Below are 26,967 nucleotides of genomic sequence, written 5' to 3' on the forward strand. Positions count from 1 at the left end.
ATCTGACTGCAGAATTGAGGCTACCGGAGGGGGACGGTGAGGATGGGACCCCAAAGGACTATGGTGGAGAACTATGGGTGTTTGGTGGTGGACGTGGAGTGGCAACAAGCATCTGAAGAGGTGTGAACTCATACCCCTAAACCATACAGTGTGTAAACCAATATTACCTCCGTAAAAAATTGTACAATTTATTAAAAATATATGTTCTTTTACCATGAACAGTTGTAAAGAAGAGTCAGATCACTTCCATCTAGTTATACAGACCTACAGAGTGTGCACACACACACATAAGCTCAAAATATACTCACATGCCAAAAAAATTATATCATTCGTAAAACTCCCCTGAAAGATTTGTTTCCAACAACATGATTATTTTAATAAAACCAAATCTGATTTGGGAAGCATCTACCACAAATGAAGTTTTGTAGAGATGGGAAAGGAAACAAAATTGCTGATGTTCACAAAATCATTTCACAGGGGACAAAATATATGCCATGTAAAAAATCCACCGAAAAAGAAGAAATTAAGAAATTGCCTGTCATGTAGGCACAGGCCTAACGCTTCCCAAGCCCAGAAAGCTCCTCTCACAGCAAAGAGGAAAACTGTACACGTGAAACCTACCCTTCAGACCTGCAGAGGCAGTTCCAAAAGATACAGGAAAAAAAGCCCATAGTGAGCTGTGTACCAGATTCTGTGTCCAAAGCAGAGCTGTCAGAGCCGTTCAGCTTTCAGTAAATCAGTTTGGGGTTTCTCTCAACCTGAGCCACACACAGCCTGTCAAAATGCTCCTCTGCAATGCTACCCTTTGAAACCTTCCATCTTTGTCATCCCCCTAACTCTCCGCGAACTGTCTTCAAGTTCCTGACTGGGTTAGTGATTCCAAGTTAGAACTAAGAGCCGGACAGATCCTTTACCCTGAGAATGGGGAGCTGCCCACCTCCAGGAGTCCAGGGAGGGGCACATGTTTGAGTGAGTTGGCTGCCTCTTTGGGGTCCATGACCCCTGCTGAGTGGGGCTCCTTACCTCTGGCAATAACCCAGAGCAAGTTCAGGAAACGGGTTCTTGTTCCTGCCCTTAGCCTGGTGTCAATGAAGCTAGCACATCTTTTTTGTGGTTGTAATTTAAATGAGACAACCAACTGCACAGCTGTCTCGGTCAAATTATGCAGGACCATGTGGCCTTCCTTCCATCTTTAAAAAGTCCAGGGCACCTCTGACCATGTTTGAGAAAAGCCCAGGGGAGCAATGAGCAACAAAAGGAATAGCGATTATGCCAGCAAAGGATGGAAATTTGCCTAAATGAATATATTAGAGGCTACGCTCCGAAAATGGAAATGTTAGCTTTTAAACAGAGGCAGAATGGTGTCATGAGGAAGCCCCTGATCTTTAAGGGTCCAACACAGCAGGGCTGGCCCCCAAGCTCTGCCTCTTAATGGTCTATGGTGAACTTGGGCAAGTTAGTTAGCCTCTGAGAGCCCAGTTTCCTTGTCAATAAAATGGGGGAAATAAGTGTAGTCTCTACATAGTCATGCAAGCAGGAAATGAGAGAATACTTAGCAAACCTGTAGTTTAATAAATGTTAGCCATTATCATCAACAATAGTAACCAGAGCAATGACAGTGATAACAAATAGGACATGGAAAAGCCACTGCTGCTCCCCATGCCATCCATCATCTATACCCCAGAATAACTCTTCTCTGTCTCTAGTCCCTTCTTTCACATATTACAGAGCTACAGACCTCCCCGCCAAGCTTCAAGTGAAACTGATGTGAGTGGAGTTTCTAGAATCCAAATGTATTTGTTTATACTGCATTGAGTGTCTCTCCCCACCCCTCACTCACACTCACACACACATACACACACACACACACTCCAGAAACAGGGGCATGAGTATATACATGGATGTTTCTTCCATGAATGAGATTTTTAGAAAGATGTAGGTGAAAAAAGCAGTTCATGTTCAAAAATCATTTCACCGAGGGAAAAAAGAGGCACCTACCCTAACTCAAGCCAGCAGATATGCAGACAGAAAGAGTGCCCACATACCAAAATGAAAGGCATGGGATTACCTACTTCATTTTGACAATTGTATGCACTGATACTAAATCCTGAATTGCACGGCAAAAATAAACTTTAAAATCCTGAAAGCATGACCCATTATATCTTTGCTCCTAAGGGCTCTTTAAAAACTGAGGTTAAATTATAATCAGATGGTAAAAGGATAAGGACCTTGCCTTAGGGCACTTCCTTGGGATAAATGACCAGTTCTTGGAGAGGGTTGTTGGCCCAAAGCACCCTGGGGCCAGTGACCTCTTGCTGGTCATTAATCGTTCCTGAATTCCCTGGAACCAAGGTCATTATCGCTAATATAAACTAAAATAAAAATTCCAGAGACATATGGATTTCTTTTAATAGTTGGTCTTATTTCTTTGGGTTTTTATGGGGTATTACAACAGAATTAATGTTCTATACATTAGTTCTGTAGTTGGTTTGTCTTAACACTTGATCCCACTCAAAGCGAAGGTTTATTGGACATAAAACAAGAAGGAAAGCAAACGAAAAACAGGAAATCCTGAGACAGCTTATTCTGTACCTGGGCTTCTCAGAAAGTCATTATCCAGGGAACTCACAAGTTTGTTTCCTTGGGGACCTGTCAAAATATTATAATGTTTGTGTGTAAGGGTTCAAGAATTTCAAATTAAATCTATAACTCTAGATCTGGAGAAAAACTGTTTCTCTTCTGGACAAAGTTTCATCTCTCAATTTCTCTTCACATTACAAAAGAAAAGAGTGTTTTTGAGATTTCTGTGAGATTCTGAGTTAAACTTAAGGGACCTACATTGTACACACACACACACACACACACACAGCCAACAACACCTTTAGAGCTTCATCCTAAAGATACTAGCTCTTCAACCTTAAGGGGAATTATCAACCCAAAATTATATGCTGACAGTGTGCAACTATTGTAATGAGCACATACTTTGTGCTCAGGGTATACCCTCAAGTGCCAACATTCAGGCTGCTTCATGCAGGAGACAGGCTAAACCGCAGGAAGCTGGCTAGATGGTTCTGGATGTCACAGAGCTAGCCTCTGCTATCCATCTTTTGGGGCCACTGACTCATGCAGATGAAGGTCCTCATGCACGTGCCTCACATTTTACAAGCCTACAATTTTTTTTTTCATTAGACCCATTCCTGTTTCACCCAAGTTATGCTGCCAATAAACTTAAATATATCAGCTTAATTAGTCTACAGGTACGTCATTAACGACCTGGCCCAATGGCCCTCAGCCCTGAGGTAGATCAGAGCAGAGAATGTAACCATGCTGACTGCCTTCCCCTCTTGCCTGGCTGCTCCCTGGGACAAACTAACGGATGATTGCGAATTGACTGAGAATATTGAGGGTGGCTCAGTTCTAACCAAGGGGTGGCTATTTACCATCTATACCTGCTGCCTAAGCAAATGTTTAATAACAGCCTGCTGTCCAATGTTTGATAGAAGAGGCAACCAGATTTATAGAACAGAGGTTTGAAACCATGGAGAGAGAGACTCTTAAAGATCCTAAGTGTCCAATCCGATCATTTTATAAATAGGGCAACCGAAACCCAGAGGCGTTAGGAGACTTGGTAAGGATCACCTATCTAAATAACCGCAGCAGCAGTATGAAACACCAGGTCACCTGGGTCCCAGATCAGCACTCTACACCAGCTCGCTTCTCATTTTCATTATAAATGAAAGATCCAACTATAGCATGAGCAATTTAACCACCCGGCCTATCTTGGAATCAAAGCATGTCTGCTCCCAACAGAAGAACATTCTCAAATTTGGGTTCATAATGGAGGTAACACTATCTTCAAGATTGAAAATTAACATAGGACATTTGCCGGCACTGAATCTAATGTTAATGAATTAATCAAATCTTATGGCAGGGTGGGGTAGGGGGCCAGGCAATGAAATTGGGGATGATTGGAAAAGAGAATCCTCCAGCAGATGCTATTCCCTTAATGAGTGGCCAGAAGGGCCACATAGTCCCTCCATTCAGTCCCTAATCCAGGGATGGGCCTATAATTTATTTTTATTATTAATAATTGATTAAATACTTTATGAAACATACAGTGAATCCATGAACATGCTGGTTCATTTCTCCTACCTGAGGTTAATGGAATCAACAGGAGCAAGTCCTCATTGTCCCTTTATTTTTTTTAAAGATTTATTTATTTATGCATATAAGAACTGGGGTATAGGCCAGAGGTACAGGGGGTGAGAGGATTCACCAGAGACAGAGTGGGGAGCAGAACAGGCAGATTGACCCAAAACACTGCTGAGGGGAGCAGCAGGCAAGACATGAGAGGTCTGCTGTGCCATGTGAATCTCTCCCTGGCCGTCCGGGGATCGTACTCATGCTGCAGAGGCTGCAGACAACTTCATAGTGCTGTGCTTAACCCCTTGCGCCACCAGGGAGGCCCCTTAATGTCCCTTTAAAGGAAAACAATGGATCCTGAACAAACAAGAGTGCACCCTACAATTAAATAATTTTTGATAGGTTTAGCAAAATGATTCATTTTGAGTTCTGGCACCAAATTAGGTGGCAGCATAAAAGGATTCAGCATGATGAATGGTTTGCCATCATTTAGTAAGAGGGATAAAAGAAGAAAAACTAAATTCTGAATTTCACCTTTTTGAAGAGACAACATTGGCCCTCTATGATCAGGTTCACACAGAAGACACTGATTTAGCTCTTGGCTACATTTCTATTTTGAACCAAAATAGAAACCTGTAAATTCTTCCCCATCAGCCCAATCATTTTGGACAGGCCAAACAGGCACATAATTCAGAAGCTGAGATACTTGTTACATCTGTCTTTCTTCCACTCCTCAAAAAAGAACAAAAGTTGCCAATTCCCGACCCCTCCTTCCAATTTACCAAGTTAATGCCCTTCACCTGTGGGAATCATTCTCCTGAAATTCAGCTTGAGTCTAAAACAGAGGCCACTAATTTCTGTTGCTTTCCAAATTCATCTTTTGATCATTTTTATTGAGGTAGCATTGGCTTACCACACTGCCTAGGATTCAAATGTATGTTACTAAGCCACACCCACCACCAAAGTCTCCATAATCCACCACCACAGTCCATTGGACTCCCTTTCCCCATAGCTCCCCTCTTTTGCTCTCCCCAATAGTTTTCAGTCAGATTTCTAGGGTTTGCTTTGGTTTAGATTTATCTGTTGTTTTCTCTTTATCATTCTGCATCTCTTTCTCCTTCTGATTTATTTACATCTTCCCCTTCAATCCCATCCAATATGTTATCACAAATGACAAGAGTTCATCTTTTCTATAGCTGAGTAGTATTCCATTGTGAATACAGACCACATCTTCTTTATCCACTCATCTTTCATTGCGCATTAAGTTGTTTCCATAGCTTGACTATTGTAAATATGCTGCAATGAACATAGGAGTGCAAACATTCCTTCAAATTAGTGCTTTTGTATTCCTCATCTAGATAGTAAGGGGGCCTGTGGCAATTTCTCTCCACAAGACTTCTGTCCCCTTCTTGGTAATTCACAAGATGTGACAGACCTGCTCAGGTCCAGCCAGTGGTAGGCACCAAGGCAGTTTTCAGTGGGGGAAATTCAATGTACTTTTTCTCCCACTTTCACTGTGACTTCTTCAGAATTATATTCTGCTGTGACACCTCATTTCCTTTATTATTTCTGGAACAGACAACTTATTAAATTTGTTTAGGTTTAAATATAAGGTAATTTTTAAAATTAAGACTTACTTTGAAAACTGCCAGGTTCTATATCTACGTATGTCAGTGCCTTCCAGAGAAAGACAATATTTACAGACAACTGCTTTGATGAAATGGCTAGAACAGAAAGAACTTTTAGAAAATTCCTACTGAAAGATGACTGGTGATGAAACATCTCTGACAAATATAAACAGAAATGGCTATTTTTTGCACAGTGTATGACACAGCATAGACAAGCGTAGATGCTAATGAATGAAATATGTGAGCTTTTAGAAATAAAGTAATGCTTTATGATGGGGTGTTCTGTAGTTTCCTCCTCCCTGTGACTGGTATAAATTCTTAGAAACAATTTAACATGTGCTCCTTGTGTGTGCAGTGTGCCATGCTAAGACTTGGAGCTCATAGATTTCTCTGCACCCAAATGCAGAAAACACAAGTTGTGCCCCTCCCTGAAGCTGATCTTGCACATTGTGAAATGAAGAACATGGGACTCAGATGGCTCAGGGCAGAGAAACCACTGGAATCAGAGCGAGGGATTTGGCTAAAGGTCCTGGCTCTGAAGTTAATGAACTCTGGGCAATGTGACTGAGCTTCTCTTGGCCTCAGTTGAAGGGACTTCACTATCCTCTCCAAGCATTCGTTCTGCACAAGAGGAAATCTGCTTTCTTCTTATAAGAACCTGGATTCTTCAGAAAACCTATATTGAAACCTGGCAGATGTACTTATTAGCTTTAGGAAGCTAAACCATTTGTTCTCCATATCCATGAAATGGGTACCAAACCCCTGCCAATCTCAGTGTCATTACAGAAACTAAAATGATGTATTTCTAAGAGCCCTATAAGCTGAAAGAAACATGACCCAGGTGAAATCTTTATTTTATTCCCTCGAGGAGGAAGGTGAATGAGTAAATTTAAGTGTTAGCTTGTAAGTCTTAGTTAAGATCAAAAGCTCCTAGCTAAAGGAATGAAATTCTAACATAGAATTCCAAGTAGCCCCAAAACTTTCCTGCATTCTTAAGAGTTCTACAAATATTCCTTAATGGGTTTCTTTTTTTCTTAGTTTTTTTTTCTTAATGCTTTTAAAAAAAAAAAGATTTATTTATTTATGCATACAAGAACCGGGGTACAGGCCAGACGCGCAGGAGGGTGAGAGGATTCACCAGAGACAGAGTGGGGAACAGAACAGGCAGACTGACTGAAATACACTGCTGAGGGGAGCAGCAGGAAGACAGGAGATGTCTGCCTCACCATGTGGGTTTCTCCCTGGCCAGGGATCGAACACAAGCTGCAGCGGCTGCGTATTGCTTTACAGTGCGGTGCTTAACCCTTTGCACCACCAGGGAGCCCTTCCTTAATGCTTTTAAACCAGCTATTTAATCAAACCTCAAGGAGACTTTTCTAGAGGAGCTCAAGATTTGCCCAAACTACATAGAATACCTAATTGAGGGAAATCATAAGTAAAGATTTTGTAATCATAAGTAAAGGTTTTGTTAATGAACAAAAAAATCCCATCTTTCACTCTGGAAAACTCTCAAATTGTTTTAGGCCCATCAAAGATGCACAAAGCTAGCTTAATCAACCATGGATCGCTAAAAATTCGCTGTGATGTGATACATCCGAGAAATCCCCATGTGAAGGGGCCCTCTGGAAACACACAGTCCCTCTACAGCCCAATCCTAAAACCATTCAGGTAAAGCTGTCTGCTAGAAAAGCAAGATTCCCTTTCACTTTCAACAATTACAAAGTTGTGTGAGTCCCCGAGAATCATCTGCAACTGAGAGAACAAGAGAAATGCCTTCAAACTCCAGTTTCAATAGGCCTGAGATCCTTCTGGAAACCCAAAGCGACTGCACCATTTGGTATCCCCAGAGAATATGAACAACAGATAAAACTACTCCGCCAAAAGAAGGTCAAAGTAGAGCTGGGGCTAATTTCTTGGTAACATTCACAACTCAGTAATGCCACAACTTTTCCTTCTCTGTAATTTCCATATCCTTAGAACTTGAATTTGTCATTTATAGCCCTGCTTTGAATTCCCATAAGGAATACTGACAACTTTGTATCCAAAACCTTCCAAAAGAGAAAGGATTGCAGTTGAGTTCTTTTGCAGTGGAGTTCTTTTGCCCCCAAATAAGAAAACTATAGACCAGGCTTTTAAGAGGCGCTCATTGTCAAGACCTCCAATCCCCAGTGGACACTGCAGAGACTTGGCCACTCCCACCAAGGTAGCCGCCATTTCAGTCTGCTCAAACAACATGCTCCTATTTTCTACACTATCTCAGTGGCCATTGTAGGCCCACACAGGAAAGCGTGCAGAACCACCAAGTCTGGGAAACAGGAATTCCCAGGCAGTCTTCTCTGGGCAACAGACAGACATAAAAAGACTTCGGGCAGAAGAGAAACATACATAAAAAGTAACACAGTTTCCTGAGAAGCAATAAGCCAAACTTCTAAGCTGCATCACAGACTCAGACCTAATTCTGTCCTATTGGATACATGTTATTATTTATGTTCCAGAAACATTTTTATGTCACTGTCGATCAGCAATTTGATGAAAGAAAAAAACTAACACTTCACAAGTAATGTTGAAAGCCCATGAATTGAAAGAAACTATTATTAGTAAACTAAACAGCAGACTAACTAAAGAAAATTACGGCTGTTAAGGCAAACTGTTCTGAGAATTATCAGGCAGAATACCGAAACATTAACACTGCTTTATATAAGAAATTATTCAAGTATGCATTTGAGTAATTCTGCATTTTAATTTAACCCTTTGAAACATTAATCAAACCATGGCTAATTATAGGAATTAAGGAATTAAAAGATGGAATCTTCTAAAAGATATTATTTAAAAGGCAGTTTATACAATTACTTGTATAGATGTTTGCTTTAAAGAGGGAAACAGTTCTACTATAATGAAAAGGGTCTTAGAAAATTAAATTAACAAGGGGGGACCAGGCTGATATGAAACTAAATTAGCATCAAATGCAAATTACAGGGTACTTAATGGTAGAAACAGGTGCAGAGAAGAGCCCTAAATGAGATAAATGAATAAAACATCCCTCTCCACAAATGTGGAAGCTGACACAAAGTCAATGATATGAATAATTCAGCAGCCTCCACACTGCTGTTGAGGTCAGCCTGCCTTGACCTTTGAAACAGGAAGTAAAATTCAGTTCAAATTTGAGTGACTGGAAATATAACAGTTATTTGTTTTTTATATTAAAAAACCCACAGAATTTTGTTAAAATATAGATACAGGAATCATACAATAGAATCACAGTTTGAACTAAAGAGACACTACATATTCAAAGTAATTGGTAAACCAAAAAAAAAAAAATCGTTAGCTAAAATTTTACCCAAACTATGTTTCAATGTGGAAACCCTAAAAATATTACAAGTAAAAATGTTTATATTGGTGCTTCTGTTACCGATCCAACGCCCTGCGAGAATTTCTAAATGTTTACCCTTTCTTCAAATTATTTTGTTGTGTCAGTGTAAAAATACATTTCTTTCTCTATTTTGATTAATATTGCCAAGTAATCTCCCACATATATTTGTAAGGCAACGTTTGGTTAAACTGATTTTTAACACTCTTTATGAAGCTTTCTCTTTCATCCTTCAAATCCTTATGAAATAAATGTTACATTCCCCAAATTAGTTTCCTCTTATAAAAATGTGACCCAAGCTCTAAAAACCAATCATTCTTATAACCAAGTATCTATCATGGTTTTATGCATCTTTTATGGGTTTCCCCCCTCCTTTACATGCTTTAAAAGTATGTTGTGTAGTCAACTAGTTAAAGTACTGTCCTCATTTCAAATTGAATTTGGTGCTGCTAGAGAGTAACATGGTATGACAACAAACCAATTTCTACAAGCTACAGAGACAGCAAAATATATATGGTATATCACCCTCATCCTTATTTTACAGGCTGGCATGAAAGATGTTTGATAATAGCAGTTATCTCTGTTCTCCAATTGCTTCTATTCATGTGACCCACAACTTGGTTACCCACGTTCCATCTATCTACTTATGCTAGTCAGAGAGAAGATTATGTTGAAAGATGAGCTTAATTTTATTTTCTAGATTTAGAGAGGGTTAAAGCTACACGCACCAGCCATCTATGAGAGAGCACTGGTAAATTAGGTCAACAATATCATTTCCATAGGAAGAAGTTGAAGAAATACTCTCTTTAAACCCAAGTGTTTAGCAAAGGCAAAATTAAAGACGCAGGGTGTGTTGGGGGTTTTTAAATTATTATTATCATATCAGTTCAATCACTCCTTGCTCGACATTTAATAAAGGTGATAGACCAAACACTGCTGATTTGGGGCTTGGTGTAATGACCGACCTGAGAGGAGGTTTGTGTACAGAGTGGCTCCCCATTAAATAGGGCTCTGTGGAACCAGCTGGTTCTCATTTTGAAACAACCGGTTTCTCTATCCCCAAGTGCTAAAGAAAATAATCCCTGCAATCTATGACTACACACTTTCACAGAGGCAGCAATGAGAATTTGATTGTGGAGATAATTAAAGTCATTCCTGGAACTTCCAAGAGAAAAAAAAAGGGGGGGGAGAGGTGGGGTCAAAAGAAAGAATAGTCAATGATAGTGTTTAAAATTAAACTGTGACAAATCACTGGGAGCGGAGCAGAAACCCCATCCTGCACAGAATTCAGGGGGACCAGCCCTGTTTTCTGCTTTAGGCTGTTCCAGAGGAAGGCAGGGGTGCCTCAGAGAGGGCCACAGAACTCCTGCCGCAGCACCCCAACCCCACCTACCCCTCCCAACCCACCCCCATCCCGCTTAGAGATGCCAAAGAATAGAAACACAGGCTGAGAAACTCCTGGTCACAGATGACACATCATAAGAAGTTTTGTTGTTTTTTTTTTTAATTTTTAATCTTAAATAAAATAGCTGAGGAGGAGTCTACATGGATTTTTCAAGTCATTTCAGGCCGACTGGAAATGCTGAAATTGTTGTGACATTAAGAAAAAAACAAAGACGACATCAAAGACCTTTGAAGGGACTTTTCTCAGTGCCAAGGAAGCCTGAGTTTTGGTTGTGTTTCTTTTGTTGTTTTGATGCTACGTTATTCTCCATTAAAGCCAGCACTCAGCTACCCTGACTGACACTCAGCTGAACCCACATTTTCTCGGCACACCTGCAGATTTCATGGGCTTTGGGGGGAAAAAATCTAAAAGATGTGTCATCTGTCCGTCTGCACTATCAGCCAGGAACAGGAAGAAGAGCCGGGCTCAATGAGGATGATTCGGGGGCCTCAATTAACCTGATTAGTTCAGCACATTGCTCTCATGAATGACACCTTATCTTGAAAATAAGGGAGAACTTCCTTCCTCTGGCAGACACAGGAGCCCCCTAAAGCCACAGAGATGCAGCCAATCACAGGCATAGCCTCTGCTTCTCCCTCTTCCCAGCTCCCAGGTCAGAGGGACCGCAGACATGGTGCCTGATTGGATTTTGTGTCCTAAGGACAGGAGGCCAGCTCCCGGCTGCCCAGGTGGCCTTGGAGCAGGCTGGGAAAAGGGATGGCCTGTGGGCAACTTCAAGCCCCTTCTTTCAGAGTCAACCAGGCACATGATGGGATTGGGGTGGGGGACTGCAGGGAGGGGGTGGGGGAGCCAGAGAGAGGAGGGGGAGAGAGAGGGAGGGGAAAGGGGAAAGAGGGGAAGAGGGGGGGGAGAGAGAGAGAGAGAGAGAGAGAGAGAGAGAGAGAGAGAGAGAGAGAGAGAGAGAGAGAGAAGAGAATTCGTTAACCCTTCAATCGCCAGGGTAGTATGTCAATATTACACCTGCCTGAAAGAAAAAATGGTGAATTCTTAAGTCGTCTAACATTATTTAAAAAGAAAGGCACTGCTGAAATATGTTATCCTAACACATTTGATATGATAGAAGCCAGAGTTGCCATCCATTTGGGGGAAAATAAAGCTTTCCCCCAAACTCTCTGAAATCTCCTTCCTTGGGGGGGGGGGGGTGGGTGTGTGTGGGTGTGTGTGTGTGTGTGTGTGTGATGATTGTTATCCGGTCTCAGACATAGTGGTGAACAGAATATGTTCTTGGAAACAAAGCAGGGTTTTTCACTTACATGTCTGCTCTGTGATTTACTTGATCAATTAAACAGTTAGGCAATGAGAGGATTTGCACGGTAATCATGAAGATTAACATTTTTAAGTGTAGCAAATTTAATATTTTATCGACATTGTCTGTTTCTGATCATTCTGTCAGCAGTGGCTTTTCACTTCACTGTGCAGTTGTAACAAGTCTGTCTCTAGGCACAGACATGAAAACACAGATGCAACAAATCCGTCTCTCACTCCCTTGATTTTTTTCTTTGCCTTCACACAAACACCCTAAGCACCTACTACATAGCCAGGAGTCACTGGGCCAAGGTAAACAGGCACCACCTACCCTCAGAAGCTTACAGCCCATCTCCTAAAGAGTTCATCTGCCTCCGGGATACATGAGGGAGTCCCAAGTATTCCATAGCTGGGAAGGGTCTCTTCGTATGGCTCTTATTTTAAAAATAACAGCCACTTTCTTCTGCTGAGTATGATTCATGTGCCAGGCTTGGTGCTCAGTGCCTGGTATATTATCTGCTCTTCCCACGGAGCCTGGTAACAAGAAGCCCTCTTATGCCTGCCTAACAGACGAAGAAACCAGGCTGGGTGAGGTTACACAATCTACCCACAGTCCTGCAGTGAACACCAGCACTGCTGGGATTCCATCCCCAGTGGTCCGACTCCAGGGCCTGAGGCCTTACCAAAGTGTAGACAGCCTCAGAGGAGAGCAAGAGTGCCATGGAGTTGCCTCAGTTGAATACCACTGAGTGTGAACTAAAAGGCAACTTCAAATATCAACATGAAAACAACTAATTGGAATGCACCCCTAAGTTTATTCATCACTATTTATAATAATCAAGTAATGGAAGCAACCTACCTGCCCAAATCAGGTGAATGAATAAAGAAAACATGGTCTATGGGCGCAATGGAATACTACTCAGATATTTAAAAAAAAAAAAAAAAAAAGACAAACTCTTGCCATTTGCAACTTGGATGGAACTGTAGAGGATTTTGTTATGCGAAATAGGTCAGAAAGGAGAAAGACAAATACTGCATGATTTCACTCATATGAGGACTATAAGGAAAACAAAGCAACATACAAAACGAAGCCTAAACAAACCCTAGAGATCGGACTGCAGAGCTGAGGCTGGCTGAGATGGAGGGTGGGGCCAGTGAGAAAGGGAGGAGGGAGCTCAGTAGACTATGGAGGATTATGGAGCTTTAGGGGCAAGCATGTGTGGGTAACTTACATCTGGAAAGGTATAAGCCCGTACCCCTAAGTCATATACAGTGCTATAAAGCAATGTCACCTCAATTTAAAAATACAATTTTTAAAAAATAAAAGGCAATTTCAACCCAGGACTAGTTCCCTCTACATCACGATCCCTATCTATAGGAGCATTCTTTAGTTTTGTTTTGTTTTTTTAAGACATCAATATATTCTTTGTTTACACATACTATTCCAGTTGACTCTGTTTTCAGTCAACTCTAAGGCATGGAAAGCTCTGTGAGGGCAGGAACTATATCTGTCTTATTATTGTAGACCCAGTGCTGAAAACACATTGCTGGGGCTCAATAAATGTTTATAGAAAGAAAAAAATGAGGGAATCCACATTCAATGGACTTAGCGCTCACGATAAACTTCCATAAGGTAATTCTGCCTATAGGAAAGTTCCACATAATCATCACATTAAGAATAAGAATCCAGGGCCTCCCTGGTGGTGCAAGGGGTTAAGCACCGCACTATGAAGAAATCCACAGCCTCTGTGGCAAGTTCAATTCCTGGCTGGCCAGGGAGCAACCCACATGGCACAGCAGACCTCTCCTGACTTGCCCACTGCTCCCCTCAGCAGTGTACTTAAAAAAAAAAAAAAAAAAAAAAAAAACACTAACAATCCATGTGAAATTGATTTTTCAAATTTCAAGCACTACCCATGTCCAGCACCTGACATGTGCCAAGCCTTGTGCTGAGTATCTTAACCCCACAAGTCTTCAAAGCAGAAATGATTTCTCCTATTTCCAAGATGGGAAACTGAACCTCTAAAATCTAAGTACTAGTTAGTAGCAGCAGGGAGATTTCACCCCTCAGCCAAAAGACTCCAAAATCTGTGCGTCTTCCATCAGGCTTTCCCTTCTCCCAGATTTCCCTTTGGATAAGTGCCTGTTTCTTTTTAATGAAACATACAATTAATTATCAAGTTAAACAAGACCACAAAGAATGCAAACCTTCCCCCCAAAAGGGTAGAACAATTTTTACATCATATGATCATTATTTCTTCATCCAAAAGTTAAATTCAACATCTATTAGATAACTGTTCAGGTAAACAGATCTCTAATAACACATGGGAAGGATGAATATTGCAGAGAGCAGGAAAATAAAGGAGACTGTATGAACGAAATTTTTTTTTTTACTGAGCCATAAAAGGGCCGGGTGGGAGGGATAGAATCAGATATTGCTAAGAGCAAGGGTTTCTAATCATTAGCTTTGTCACTATTAAAGCAGGTAGTAGTTCCTCAGGCAGTGTTCCTCAGTTTACAGGACTATAAAATGGAGTTAATCTGCGTGAAGAGAATTCTTTGAAACACTACAGATCTCTAAAACTTCCCAAGTCTCATTCAGATATAAGCTACCTAAAGTCACACTTAGCTAGGAGGTTCTATTTTGTTTTAAGGTGCTCAGGGGTCAGGATGCAGATAGAACACATGGATGTCCAGAAAAGGACACTGTCAGTCCTATAGCCACAGAAAGTTCCAGTTTTTCTACAGTTGATATGAGATGCATGTAATATATCTGAGATTAGGATCTAGCTTTAGGAAGGTACCAAGAGTTTGTAGAGAAGCATGGGATTTTGACATTGTATTAGAGTCAAACATCACCAGAAATTCTTAACTGTCTTTTCTAAAGAACTTTCTAATAAAATTTTTAAAAGTCTTCTCATTTTTCATCTTTGTTTTTGTCTATGTACTGAGCACGTGTGCAATGGGTGTGTGAATGCATGTGTGAGAGTAATCAAACCTGAAACAGGTACAGGGGACTTTGAACTAACTTTCCATTTGTCAGGGGATTTTAACCAACAGGGTATCCAAGACTATTAAAAATGATAAGTTTAGATGTTACTAACAGATCAGAATGCTAATGAGTGGCAAGCATATTAAAAATAGGAGAATCCCACTAGTTTATATACTGAACAATAACAAATAAATTGCAAGTATTGTGATAATGATTAAATTGCAATTGTCTGATCCTCAGGCAGAGAGGAAAAAAGCACTAAGTCAAATCCTGGTTGCTTTGGGAAAGGTGAAGAGGGCACCAGCTCTGAGCACTAGGAATCAATCCAGCTACACAACCCCCTCCTCAGTGCAAACCCCAAACCCCAGGTGGGGGTGCTTCCCTAAGGCACTGGCTGGGCAAGAGCCAGGCCATATAAGAAAGCAGCAGCTAATATCCTAACATTTTACGTTAATCATTTCCAATCCCTTGATTAAAAAAAAATAAAGAAAACATTATTTCAAGCTTGAAATGACATACCGTGGGCCTTCTGAGCCCCCTACCCACGTCCCCACACACAGAGTCCTAATATTTGGTCAACTGAGCAGTCAAGGAGGGAAAAAAATGTTCTCGGGGCATTCTGGAGAGTGAGTAAAGGAGCCCTTTTTAAAAACCACCACAATCTTAACATGAACCAAAATTGGAGTATCTTGCCGATACCATACGTAGAATGACCTCATCTAGAACAAAAACACACGCGTGTGACATGCTCCTCACTTTCTCTTTTTTCCCTGCCCTGGCACTGCAAGTGTTAAAGAAAACAATAAAAGAACAAGTAAGTGTACAGGGCAGGATTTACTGGCATTTACTTTTAATCTACGGCCCTTCACTCTGTAGCTTATCGGACCTCTGTCAGTCCTTTTTGCTCCTTTATATTTCATGAGGAGCCCCCCATGTGGCTACTGAGAGACAGAACCCAAGTGTCTATAAGCTTTTTGTCAGGTAAAAAGAGAAGAAAAAGGAAAGGAACAAGAGGAGAAGCAAAGCTAAGAGGCATCTATTAGATGTCACTGGGCTTTTGTATTCATGTCAATGATTCAGGATTAGAGTATTTGAAATAATCTTATTGAGAGGAATCAAAAGGCCCACCAAGTGAGAGGCGGCGCGGGACCATATGGCAGAGGCACGGACAATATCTTATTAAAGATGTGTTGGCTAACACTATTACTTTATATTATATTACGAAACTATTGTGCCTCTGACAGTTAGCAGGATGGTATAGTTACCAAGGGCCATTTTGGAGGTTATTGTGTGGGATCAAGCCACATAATTTGCTGCCTTGTCTAGTTAAGTCTTTACAAGGAGGGTTTGGAAGCAAGTTTGGGACTGGAAGCAAGTGCTTCACCTTCAAAAACAAAAAGCCACAAAGCACACTGGAAACCACTCTGGTCCCGCTGAAAATGGTGTACGCAGCCATTAATAATACAACAATGGCATTTCCTTCCCCAAAATCACTAAGTTTGCATCATTTACCATAGGTGACCCTCACCCCCTTGCATGGAAAATATGCAGGTTGTTTTTTTTTTTTTAACTGGACTCCCCTTCCCATGAATACACTCGTGTGTGCACACGCACACATACACACACACACTCAGCTTCACACTTTAGTGGGACTAAGGCAATTAAACTTCTATTACAATAAGTACTGTAACATTCAAACCTTCATTTGCGTCTGGACAAAGACCTGTAACTGGAGAAAGATCTTGCAAGGGAGATTTATCTTCATCTACCCACACCTCTACAGACAGCAAGCCACCGAAGACAAACCTGTACTGTTCACCATATTTCTTTGATTGTAACTGGAGCATTTAGGTCACTTTTATATTATGCTGGACAGTCTAGAGTTACACGGCTTGCAAAGGGAGGAGTAGGGCGGGGGTGGGGAGAAGAGTGGTCTAATTCAGATAATGCCTGTGCAAATTAAAATCACCCAAATATCTTTCTATGCAAGAACCTCTAAGTGGAGTTTTTTTTTTTAATATGGTCAATTTTTATTAGAGTTTGGTCATATGCTGGCAAGAGAGAAAAGAGGGGAATTTATCAATAGAGTGTGGCACCTGGGAAAGGTTATTGGGGGGGGGGGCATTCTAAGCAACTTCTTTTAGAAAAGTAAAAGCCTGTTGAATACAGTGATCTATTCTCATCACAAACTGACTGCAAATTGCTGGGCAACACACAGGAGACTCTGTCCTGCTTTTCTGTACTTTTCCAGAACTGTTATAAAGGCAAAGTTGTGGTGACACGGGATCAGAACCCACACCGTGCACTGACAAGGGCCAGTTACACATCCACACCGCTGATGCTCTGAAGCTCCGTTAAATACATTTCTTGGAAGTTGCTGCCATTATTTCCTTTACAGGAAAACCACTGTTGTTCATTATACAGCGTCTGCAGCACTATTACACCATGTAAAAGTACTTTGCATTATGATATACTGTCAGCATATTGGAAATGCATTTTAATGTATCCTGGTTGTGTATTTGGGAATAGCTGATAGCACGTGGAATACAGGCTGCTATTAGCTTATTGTGCTCCTTATTTTCTTATCACAGTAGCAAAGTGGTACAGGGTACATCTCATATTCAACATGGGATTATCTGATATGTGATAAAATTTAGAATGATACTCTCTCACATAAGTCTCATTGCTAATAATCACATATGAATTCCCACTGAGAAAACAAATGTTTAAATACACAAGGGTTAATAAACAACCGTAAATTCAAGCTCTGGTGTCAATGCTGGCTTTTCACTTTGGGAAAAATGCAAACTTCTCCAGCCAACCTGGAGAACAGCAATTATCCTGCCTGGGGCAATTTTAAAAAGGTGAATTCCTCCTCCTTTTATTTTAACCCAGCATTCAAGGTTAGGAAATCAGTTGGGATAAAGGCTTCTGAGAGCCCAGAGAAATGCATCTTTGGTTCTTCAGGCCCCAGACAGCCGTTTGTGTTAGGTACAGAATGATTATGCTTAGTGTTTGGTCAGTCTAAAAACTGGACAAAGATCAAAATCATAGAAGCTCAAAGGTCAATGAAATGAAGCCATGAAGCTCTGACTCAACCTCATTTGCAACTGTAGTAAATGCATTTTTATGCTCATGCTAGTTGAGGACTTTATTTTTACAAAAGATAAAAAAGAAAAAATAATAAATTTGGAGATTGACATCTGATAATAAAAGACAGGGGGAGGTCATTTATTGCCTAGTGCCAGCTGCATTCACAGGTTTAGGCCTGGGAATATATATATATATATATATATATATATATATATATATATGGTAAAAAATAAAAATAAAAAGGCAGAATTATATTCTGATTCTCAAGTTTTGTTATTGTTTTTCTAGTAGTACATGAACATTTGTGTGATAGAAACACATTGTGGTCACTTGAACCAAGAAGTTAGCTTGAGGATAAGACAGCAGCAAACTTTTCTGAGAAGTCCTATTATGGCAATTATACGTCTCAGATGAAGGCTGGATCTTAAAACTGTTTCCCTTAGTACCTGACCAAGTTAAGATTTTCAGTTCATGTGATGCACATCATGTCAAATCAACAGGTAAAACAAGCTTCCTGACACACTCACTGCTGAACATTCTATTTCAGACAATACTCATAAGACAAACCCAATTAATGTTACCTAAATGAAAGTATCCGATGTGGAAGATCTTCAGAAAATTCTGGAGAAAACAGGGGGGGTTGCTGTTGCTATTGTTTCTTTTTAGGAGACTTTGACTAAGTATTTGTGAAGAGCAGTAATTTCCTACAGACTAGGTTTTACATGTTACAAAGTTTCCATGTTTTTCTTCTTTTAAGGACTCATTTCATTTGCATGAGGCTTACCTCTCAAACACAGGGATCTTACTAAAACAAACAAACAAACAAAAAATCAAATCTGCCAAAGTCACAACAAGCAAACCCACTACCTTAGCAGTAGATTTGTTGACATCTATCCAGGTTTTTTAATATTGGCTGTGAGGAAGGCACCACTTGCAAGTGACCTCCAGCAACACTGTATCTCAAAAGGACCACTTAAGGGCCTCCCCCGTGGAGCAGCAGTTAAGCTCTGGGTTGCAAAGCTGCCCGCAGCCTCTGCAGCACCTCAGCAGTGTATTTCATCAGTCTGCCTGTTCTGTTCCCTGCTGTGGCTCTGGTGAATTCTCTCACCCGCCAGCGTTTCTGACTGTATCCAGTGCTTGTATAAATAAATGAATAAATCTTAAAAAAAAAAAAAAAAAGGACTACTTAACTACTCAGGATCCACAGAACAAGACAATGAAGAACTGGGTTCTTACTTTCTCCCTTTTGGTCTATTTCATCAGGCTCACCAACTCAAAATTGAAAAACAAAACAAATATTGAGCCATCCCCCTAACCTTCCCTACTGGAGGGAAATGACAAATCTGGCTGGACACTTAGGACTCTATGGGAAAGGAACCCTATAGCAGGGTTTAAAGAAAGAAATGCTTTCGTAGACCATCTGTATTCATCCATGTCATTGCTCAAAGATGGTTCTATTAGACACAGATAAGAAAATAGTTTTGTGAAGCCAGTGGAGAAAGGATGGTAATCCTCACCAACTAACTAAATATGGGGTCACCACCTGTCACCTTCCTGTATTCAGTTCCAGCATTTGTAAAGAATTTCCCACAGAAAATAAAATGGAAGCTTTTTTAGATTGAGAAAAAACTGGGTTGCCAAGTCAGACTACCCTATGTGACTTTTGTCATTATCATCTCTTCTGATTCTTACAAAGTAAACCTAATTAAGAACCTCCCTCATTAGTCTTCCAGAAAAATTAGCACAGCTTATGCTAATTACTCCTGCAAAATTTAATAAACTCGTTGAAATGGGAATAGTCTAATGAGGTTTTATTTATTGAACTAAGATAACTCCAAGGAAAAAGGTTAGGACACAAGGCTATCCAATGTGGTAATAAAACTACAATTTATTCAATTTCTAAACATGAATTTTATTGCAAACCTTTTAAATTCAAATACGAGTTACAGTGTGAATATGTTAAATCAATCTCCACCTTAATTCAATAACTCCAAGTCATTTTTGGCTTTTTACTTTAACAATAATTACTACACATAGTCCTTTACCTTGACAATAATGAAATTTGCTATTATTAGTTTCTGGTCGTCAGTTATTAAGCATAACACATTTAAGTTTTGCTGTGTCTACACAGTCCAAATATCTGAATCACTAGGCATAGCCTGGGTTTTATAATTTTTAATCAAGCTATTTGGCATCAGGCAGAAATATAACCTGGCAGTCTACTCCAAATGTACACTTCCTCCACTGACAGGAATTTTCCTCTCAACTTTTTTGAAGTCACTTGGTTAATTGTCCCCATTGTGAAAAAGTGTTTGTGTTTCCCCCCACTTTGCCCTCTATTATAAAAGAATGAAGCAGAAATCAATTACCTAAATCACAGTAGGCAATAGCTGGCATTGTTAATTCCACTTTTTTGGATCGACTATGCCAAGATGATGTCCCCAAACCATGGGCAGCAAGTGAGACAGCCAAAATTTAACACAGAAAAAGCTTACCCTGCACCACTGCCGTATGACCAGAAAGCCTCTTCTATCTATCCTATAAATAGTTTTCCTGAATAACCACTGCTGAAAGTCTTTTGACTGATAAAAATAGCAGTGTTCTTCCAAAATCTGAAGGACAAGCAAAGAGAGGTAAAAAGTATAGGTGTCAAAACTGTGCTAACCCCTAAGGCACACAGCCTGCAACCTCAGTTCTGTCACTGCGAATTGTGTGCATTTTGTAAGAAGTCACTATTGCTACTGAATGAGGACCCATAACCTATTTTTTACAAAATATGCAGGGATTCACATCCATAAATCTGAAGGCAAATCAAACCCTAAGCACGTAACACAGATATTATGCAATCGGTAATACAGAATCAAATTGGAAACTATGAAATTCAAACACGGTTGCCGTCATTTTTTTTCCTTTGCAGTAATTTTATGGAATTGAAAAATCTTTTCTATTTTGCCCTTCCTTGTGTAAGTTCTTTTCTTGCTGTTATTCTCTTCTCTCGCTGTTAAAAATGGAAGTTTCACATATCAGCATAGACAGGACTGCAGCTTTTAAAACCTTTGGCAGACTGAAGGACAAATAAATTCTGAAAACTCAGATGCAAATAAAAATAGCTAAATGGGGTTTTGCATATCAGCTGCTATCACTGCTTGAAAAGATAGTTCATGGGAGACAGTGGCTACGGCCAGCAAATAAACATACGTTGGGAATTGTACAGAAACACTGGGTTTCTGCCGTTTTTAAGTACCTCTCTCCTGGCAGCCCAGAGTGGCTCCACGCTGCTTTCTACTTTGTAAAACCCAAAAGAGAAGAAATGAAAAGGATAAATGTCATGAGTAATATCTCTAAAGCCACCAACAGTATAAAGTGCGTACTTATTTTGCCTAAATTGTTTGAACTACCCCAGCCAAGCAAAGGTTTTAAGTGCCCTACTGGGACAGATGCAAGGCGGCAACAATAGAAGCCACGCTAATGCAATCCAGGTAACACAATCCTGTTTCAAAAACACGGGCCGGGCTCATTACAGCGCTGCTGAGTCAAGTTTCTTATGCCATTGCAACCCACAGAACAGGTCAAAATCAAATGTTATTCAAACCACAGTCATATCAACCTCCTCTATCGGAGTCAAGGCTTAAAACCAAATGAAGAACTTAAAAGCTTAACCCATTCACAAGCAAAAAAGTGTTTTCTTTGCGGGTGGCAAGGTAAGATTCTGTCATCATCTGAACCAAATGGAAGGGGGTGGTGGAACAAAATGCTTTGAGTTTGAAAGTTTGGGGGAATAGTCAGGCTGGTCCTTCGTTTAGGGTGATTTCTATTTAATAGAAGAATAAGAAAAATCTTGCTTAAAAAAGCAAATGATATTTTGAGGAGGTATATTTAAATGAAAAAAACTACAACCAGGTTTCATAGATTTTTGGCCTTATTTCATTTGATGGTTTTTCTTCTGTTGTAGAAAAGAAGCTGCTATAAACATGACACATAAAAAGTCCTAACAGCAATTCTAGGGTAACCTCATTTTGAAAATGATGAAATATTTCATATTTACAAAAAGAGCAAATAAATGTGTTTACCTACTTCCCAGTAGAGGTTAATATTAAAAAATGTTAATATTAAAAAAAAGAAAAAGAGATGTTAATATTAAAAAAAAGAAAAAGAAAAAAAAAGAAATTACATGAATGGTACGTCTGCTCTCTCAGATATCAGGCTACTCTAACTCCAAAGGCGATACCACCTTGCTACAAGTACAGCCTTGCGTGTGTTCACGTGGAATCACGCACATTAAAGCTCGTTTATCAGGCAAAAGTATGTGTTTTGTGTAAGAAAGGGTGAGAGATAATTACTAAAATAGCTTATGGAAATGTAAGCTTGATAAAACTACTGGCAATCACAAGAGGGATAAACCCTGAAGTATCCCAGAAGTCAAAATCAACAATGTCTTTACATAACTTAGGATGAAGCAAACACTTTTTCAGTTAATAGAAAAATGATAAAGCAAGCACCCCAAAAGATAAGGCATTGAAGAGGCAGATAACTGGGTTGGGGTGTCAAAATCAGTATTAGCAGGCTCACAAGGGGACATTCCTTCTGTTGTCAAATTCCCGATGAGGGACCAGTCAGTGTTATTTGGAGGCTCCTTCCCAGCCAGCTCTTTGCCTAGCTGATAACTGACATCATCTATAAACCTTCCAGGCCATTTAACTCTCAACGAGTAATGCTACGTAACAAATGGTTTATCATACATGTTTCCATACAATGAATTTCAATAATTAAAGTGTAAAATGAATATTTGGAATGCGACTTTACATAATACGTGCACACACTGACTCGCAATTGCACCCAACAACTGAAACAGATTTATTGTTCTACAGTGATTTACTTGTTCATGTCAGATTAGTAATATGGATCTGTTTAAAAACACAATAATTAAGACAAGCAGGATAAATTAATCAACTTACAATACAGTTGGAGCTACCATCAAACCCGGGAAATAACAGCAGAAAATCTTGGTTCACAGATCTCTTTAAAACTGCTTTTATGCATAAATAAAACCTTAAAATGTAGATGGATTACGTCCAACAGGACTACTGTAGCTAAAAGTGATAATGATTCAAACATTTTTCAAATAAAAGTTAAATATTTATAAGCACCCAACCACATTTCATAAATCACACACTATTATTATTTTATTTCTGAAGCTTCCTGGCACAGCGTGAGGATTGAGCCACGGAAAGTCAGGAAAGAAAAAAAAAAATATTCCTTTAGGAACATGAATCAGACACAAAACCAGAGCAATCCAAGAAAACAGGGCTCCAAAGAACATTCCATACAGCTCTCCCAGGAGTCGCTCCAGCTCCGAACAGCCTGCATCGTGACCCACAGGCAAATTCCAGCCACAAGCATGGCAAACTCACGCCCAGGAGCAACACCGGGCAGGTGTTTCATTATAATGAGGAATAAGAATCCAGTGAAAGTCGAGTGATCCCTACCTGTCAATTATCACTGGATCTGAGGGAGTCTCATTTCGGTTGCCACAGCTTTTCTTGTCACAACAGCGGCTATGGAGCAAAAGCGAAAGGATTTAGTACAACCATTACAACGTAAAATCATCATTTAGGCAGACAGAAGGTTCGAATTGCTGGATTGCAAATGCTAGAATTACCACAAAGCCATACCTGGCCATCAACGGATCCCTGGCATAGAAAATTCTATCTGGGTTACCTATGGGTTAATGGCCAGGCTTAACCTCTCCCTGCACAAAGGAGGGAGGGAGAGGGGTCTTCCTGAGCCATGCTGACAGAGAGGGGGTCTCCCCAACACTGCCCGAGGTGTGGGAAGAGTTCCCTGTGAGGTGCATTATTATTGCAGCTACCCAATGAGAATGTTCCGGGTTGTGGGTGGCTCAGTCTTCTTCCCTCAAGATCATACTAATTGTGTGGAATGCGTCAATAATGAGGTATGAGCGATTTCTCCCCCTCCAGTCATTTGGTATTCAATGGCTTCCTTTTCTTCTCTCTTCTCTTTTCTGGGAGACCATACCTTAGGTGCCTTTCCAAAATCCTCAAGCTGTAACTGTGTGTTTCTTCATGAGAATTAAAGTACAATTAATTATTAAAGATAATTAGGTCAAAGTGGCATGCTAAAAAAAAAGTGGGGAACCCCACGTCCTCTGGCTTTTATGTTCTGTGCTGGCCACCACTTCAATTTTCTGGAAGGAGATGGACAGTTGATCCGGCACAGCAGAGTCTGACAGGGGATGCTCTTTATCAGGGCAGGTAATAAGCAATGCTGGCACCCACTATGCAGGACCCCAGCCTAGCTGTGACCTTATGGCTGTCACTGTTTTTTAAACTGCGGTACTTCTAAAAGGTGAAAACTTCATGGTTTTGAAAATGACCTATGTCCATGAACAACTCTCCATTAGAGATGTGCTTGCAAGTGAAAACTGTGTCCACTGGTCAGTTCTCAGCCAGGGACACACTAGAAAAATACCTGATGGGTCAAGAAGATGGGGAAGTTTTAGGTTTATGTATTTGTATATGTACATAAATATATTTAAGATGCAAAAATATATTTTACCCACATGCAGACATGTGCACACACATGCTCAACTTAGTGAACCATAGAGCCTAAATCAGAGCTTCCAGAGAGACCCAAACACTGAACTTCATTTCCAGGACCCAGAATATGCTTCTCCATGGGGAGACTTTCACTAGAGTTGGGAAGCCCCTTTCCTTATAACCATAGCTCTAAGACAATCGGCTTCCAAAGTTGCTGCTCATTCTGTTACTCTCAGGTAGAAAAGTCAGATCTCCTTGGTGAAAGGCCCAACTAAAAGCTGTTCCACCCACCTCGCAGAGAAACCAACTCCTCTAGACCTGAGTTATGCTATAGCAGGGCTCCGGGGACAGAAGGCCCGGAGTATCCCAATACCTGAGGCACAGATGAAGGAACAAAGAAATGAGAAGTACTGGGAAGGGGAATTCATGCTCCCCAAAAAATCATCATAAACTAAGCTCTGTCATTCCTCAACTCCCATCCCCCACATCTGTATTTTAAGGTCTCACCAAGGAGCACAGTGGTTAGAGTATGGTTCTGGAATCAACTCCAGCCAGGTACTCCGCCTCCTTGTCTTAAGTGTCCTTACACGTAAAATGGAGTAACTGCAGTCAAGGGCTCCCTGCTTTTCAGAAGTTCATTTTGTGCTATTTCACTGCTATGAAAGACCTACATCAGTACCTGTTTTCACAAATGGAAAAAAGATCAAAGAGGATTTTCACTTTTACAACACTAGTCCCAGAAAAGCAAAAACAATGCTCAGGGTTGGTTTTGAAGCAGCCACGCTAGGGGCACGCCAGGCAGGAAAGTGACTCCCACCTGCTCCTTCCCCAGGAACTACTTTATGCAGGCTGTGTATTCTCAAAGCGTTCCTGCTTTTACTAGATCTATGATTGTAGGCTTTATGTTATCTGGTATAATTTGGTAGGGCATTTTTTGAAACATTTGGAAAAACGTTTCCATATAAAACAACCTGAATGCCCACTGACGGACGGCTGGATAAAGAAAAGGTGGCAAAGACACAAGAGAAAACTACCCAGTTGTTTGAAAAAAAAAAAAAAAGAAAAATCTTTCCACTTGCAACAACATGGATGGGACTAGAGGAACTTATACTAAATAATTCAGAAAGAAAAATACAAATACTGTACAATTTCTCTCATATGTGGAATATAAAGGAACGAAACAAATGAACACACACATACACACACACAAAAAAAAAAAACCCAATAGGAAACAAACCCTAGGTTCTGACAACAGGATAGTGGTTATCGGGGGAAGGGTTAAAACAGTGGGTAAAATGGGTGCAGGGGATACTGTACGGTGGTGGATGAAAACTGCACTGGTGGGTGCCGAGTGGCACGGGCGCCCGAGGTCTGTAGCTGTACTCCTGAAACTTCTAGTGCCATAAACTAACATCACACACAAAAAAGTTTCCACTCTCATTCACTGTTGGCGAGAACATAAACTGGGGCAGATGCTATGAAAAAAGGTAGGGAGATTCCTTAAAAATCTAAAAATGTAAGTACCATATGACCCAGCAATACGTCTCTTAGACATCTATCCAAAAATATGAAAATGTTAAAAGGATTTATGTAGCGCTATGTTTGCAGCAGCATTATTCACACAATAGCCAAGATATGGAAACCACCTAAATACTCATTCATGGACAACCGGATACAGAGCTGTGATGGCATTATGCTCAATGGTATATTACTCAGCTATTAAAAAAGATGAAATTGTGCCTTTTGTGACAACATGGATGGAACTTGAGGTGAACATGCTTAGTGAAATAAGTCAGAAAGTGAGTAATTACTGGATGGTTTCTCTATTAGGAATATAAATAACCAAAGCAAATGAACTAACAAATCACAGTAAAAGCAGCCTTAAACTCAATGAAAACATAGTGGTCACCAGTGCAGAAGGGAAGGAGTCTGAAAGGACAGGGGAGGGGGCTTCCTCCTTATTTTAGGAAGAGGTGGGGTGGTGAGGTGAGGCTTAACAGCCTGTAGAAGTAAAGATGCACCCCCTGAAATGTGTGTAGTTTGGTAAATCAATAAAATGTTATTAAATTTAAATTTTTTGAATAAAAATAATTTTAAAGTTTCCCATATAAATGAATGGTAAATGCTTGTCCATTTTAGACCATTTTGACTTACTAATGGCCTCACAGGAATGCTCTGGGATAGTGGGAGAAACTTGCACCCAGCCCTAAGAACAGGGCACAGTTAATGCAGTAAGGGTAGGAAGCCCACTCCATAGCTGGTCCTACTAAGTGTGCCACGAAAGGCAGCCTGGTCCTCACTCCCTGCTCCTTCCTCCTCCAAGTCTGAGCAAAGCTGACCTGTGCTGGAGAGACAACTGCTCTCCAGAAGAATCCCTCATGACAGAACCCACATCCCCTTCACCCAGGAAGAAAACTAATGGGTGGGAATGCCTTGTTCTCCTTGCTCTTTTCCTTTCTTTTTCTAAACAGCAAGTG

The 26,967-nt window shown here is 40.4% G+C and overlaps 1 protein-coding gene across 7 annotated transcripts in view; it reads right to left on the minus strand.

The window, feature by feature from the left end:
• The window catches only part of EBF1 (EBF transcription factor 1), a gene marked incomplete at its 3' end in the record, with an annotated part of 386,163 nt that overhangs the window by 334,459 nt on the left and 24,737 nt on the right, over window positions 1-26,967 (minus strand). For 6 of the 7 annotated variants that reach the window (XM_084243404.1, XM_084243401.1, XM_084243400.1 and 3 more), the window contains exon 6: window positions 23,420-23,488. The exons of the other annotated variant lie outside the window; for it this stretch is intronic. In XM_084243404.1, coding sequence (XP_084099530.1) covers window positions 23,420-23,488 — 69 coding nt within the window. The remainder of the gene's footprint in view (window positions 1-23,419; window positions 23,489-26,967) is intronic. 7 annotated transcript variants of the gene reach the window in all.

The sequence above is a fragment of the Talpa europaea genome (assembly GCF_964194135.1).
Source record: "Talpa europaea genome assembly, chromosome: 9".
NCBI lineage: Eukaryota > Metazoa > Chordata > Mammalia > Eulipotyphla > Talpidae > Talpa > Talpa europaea.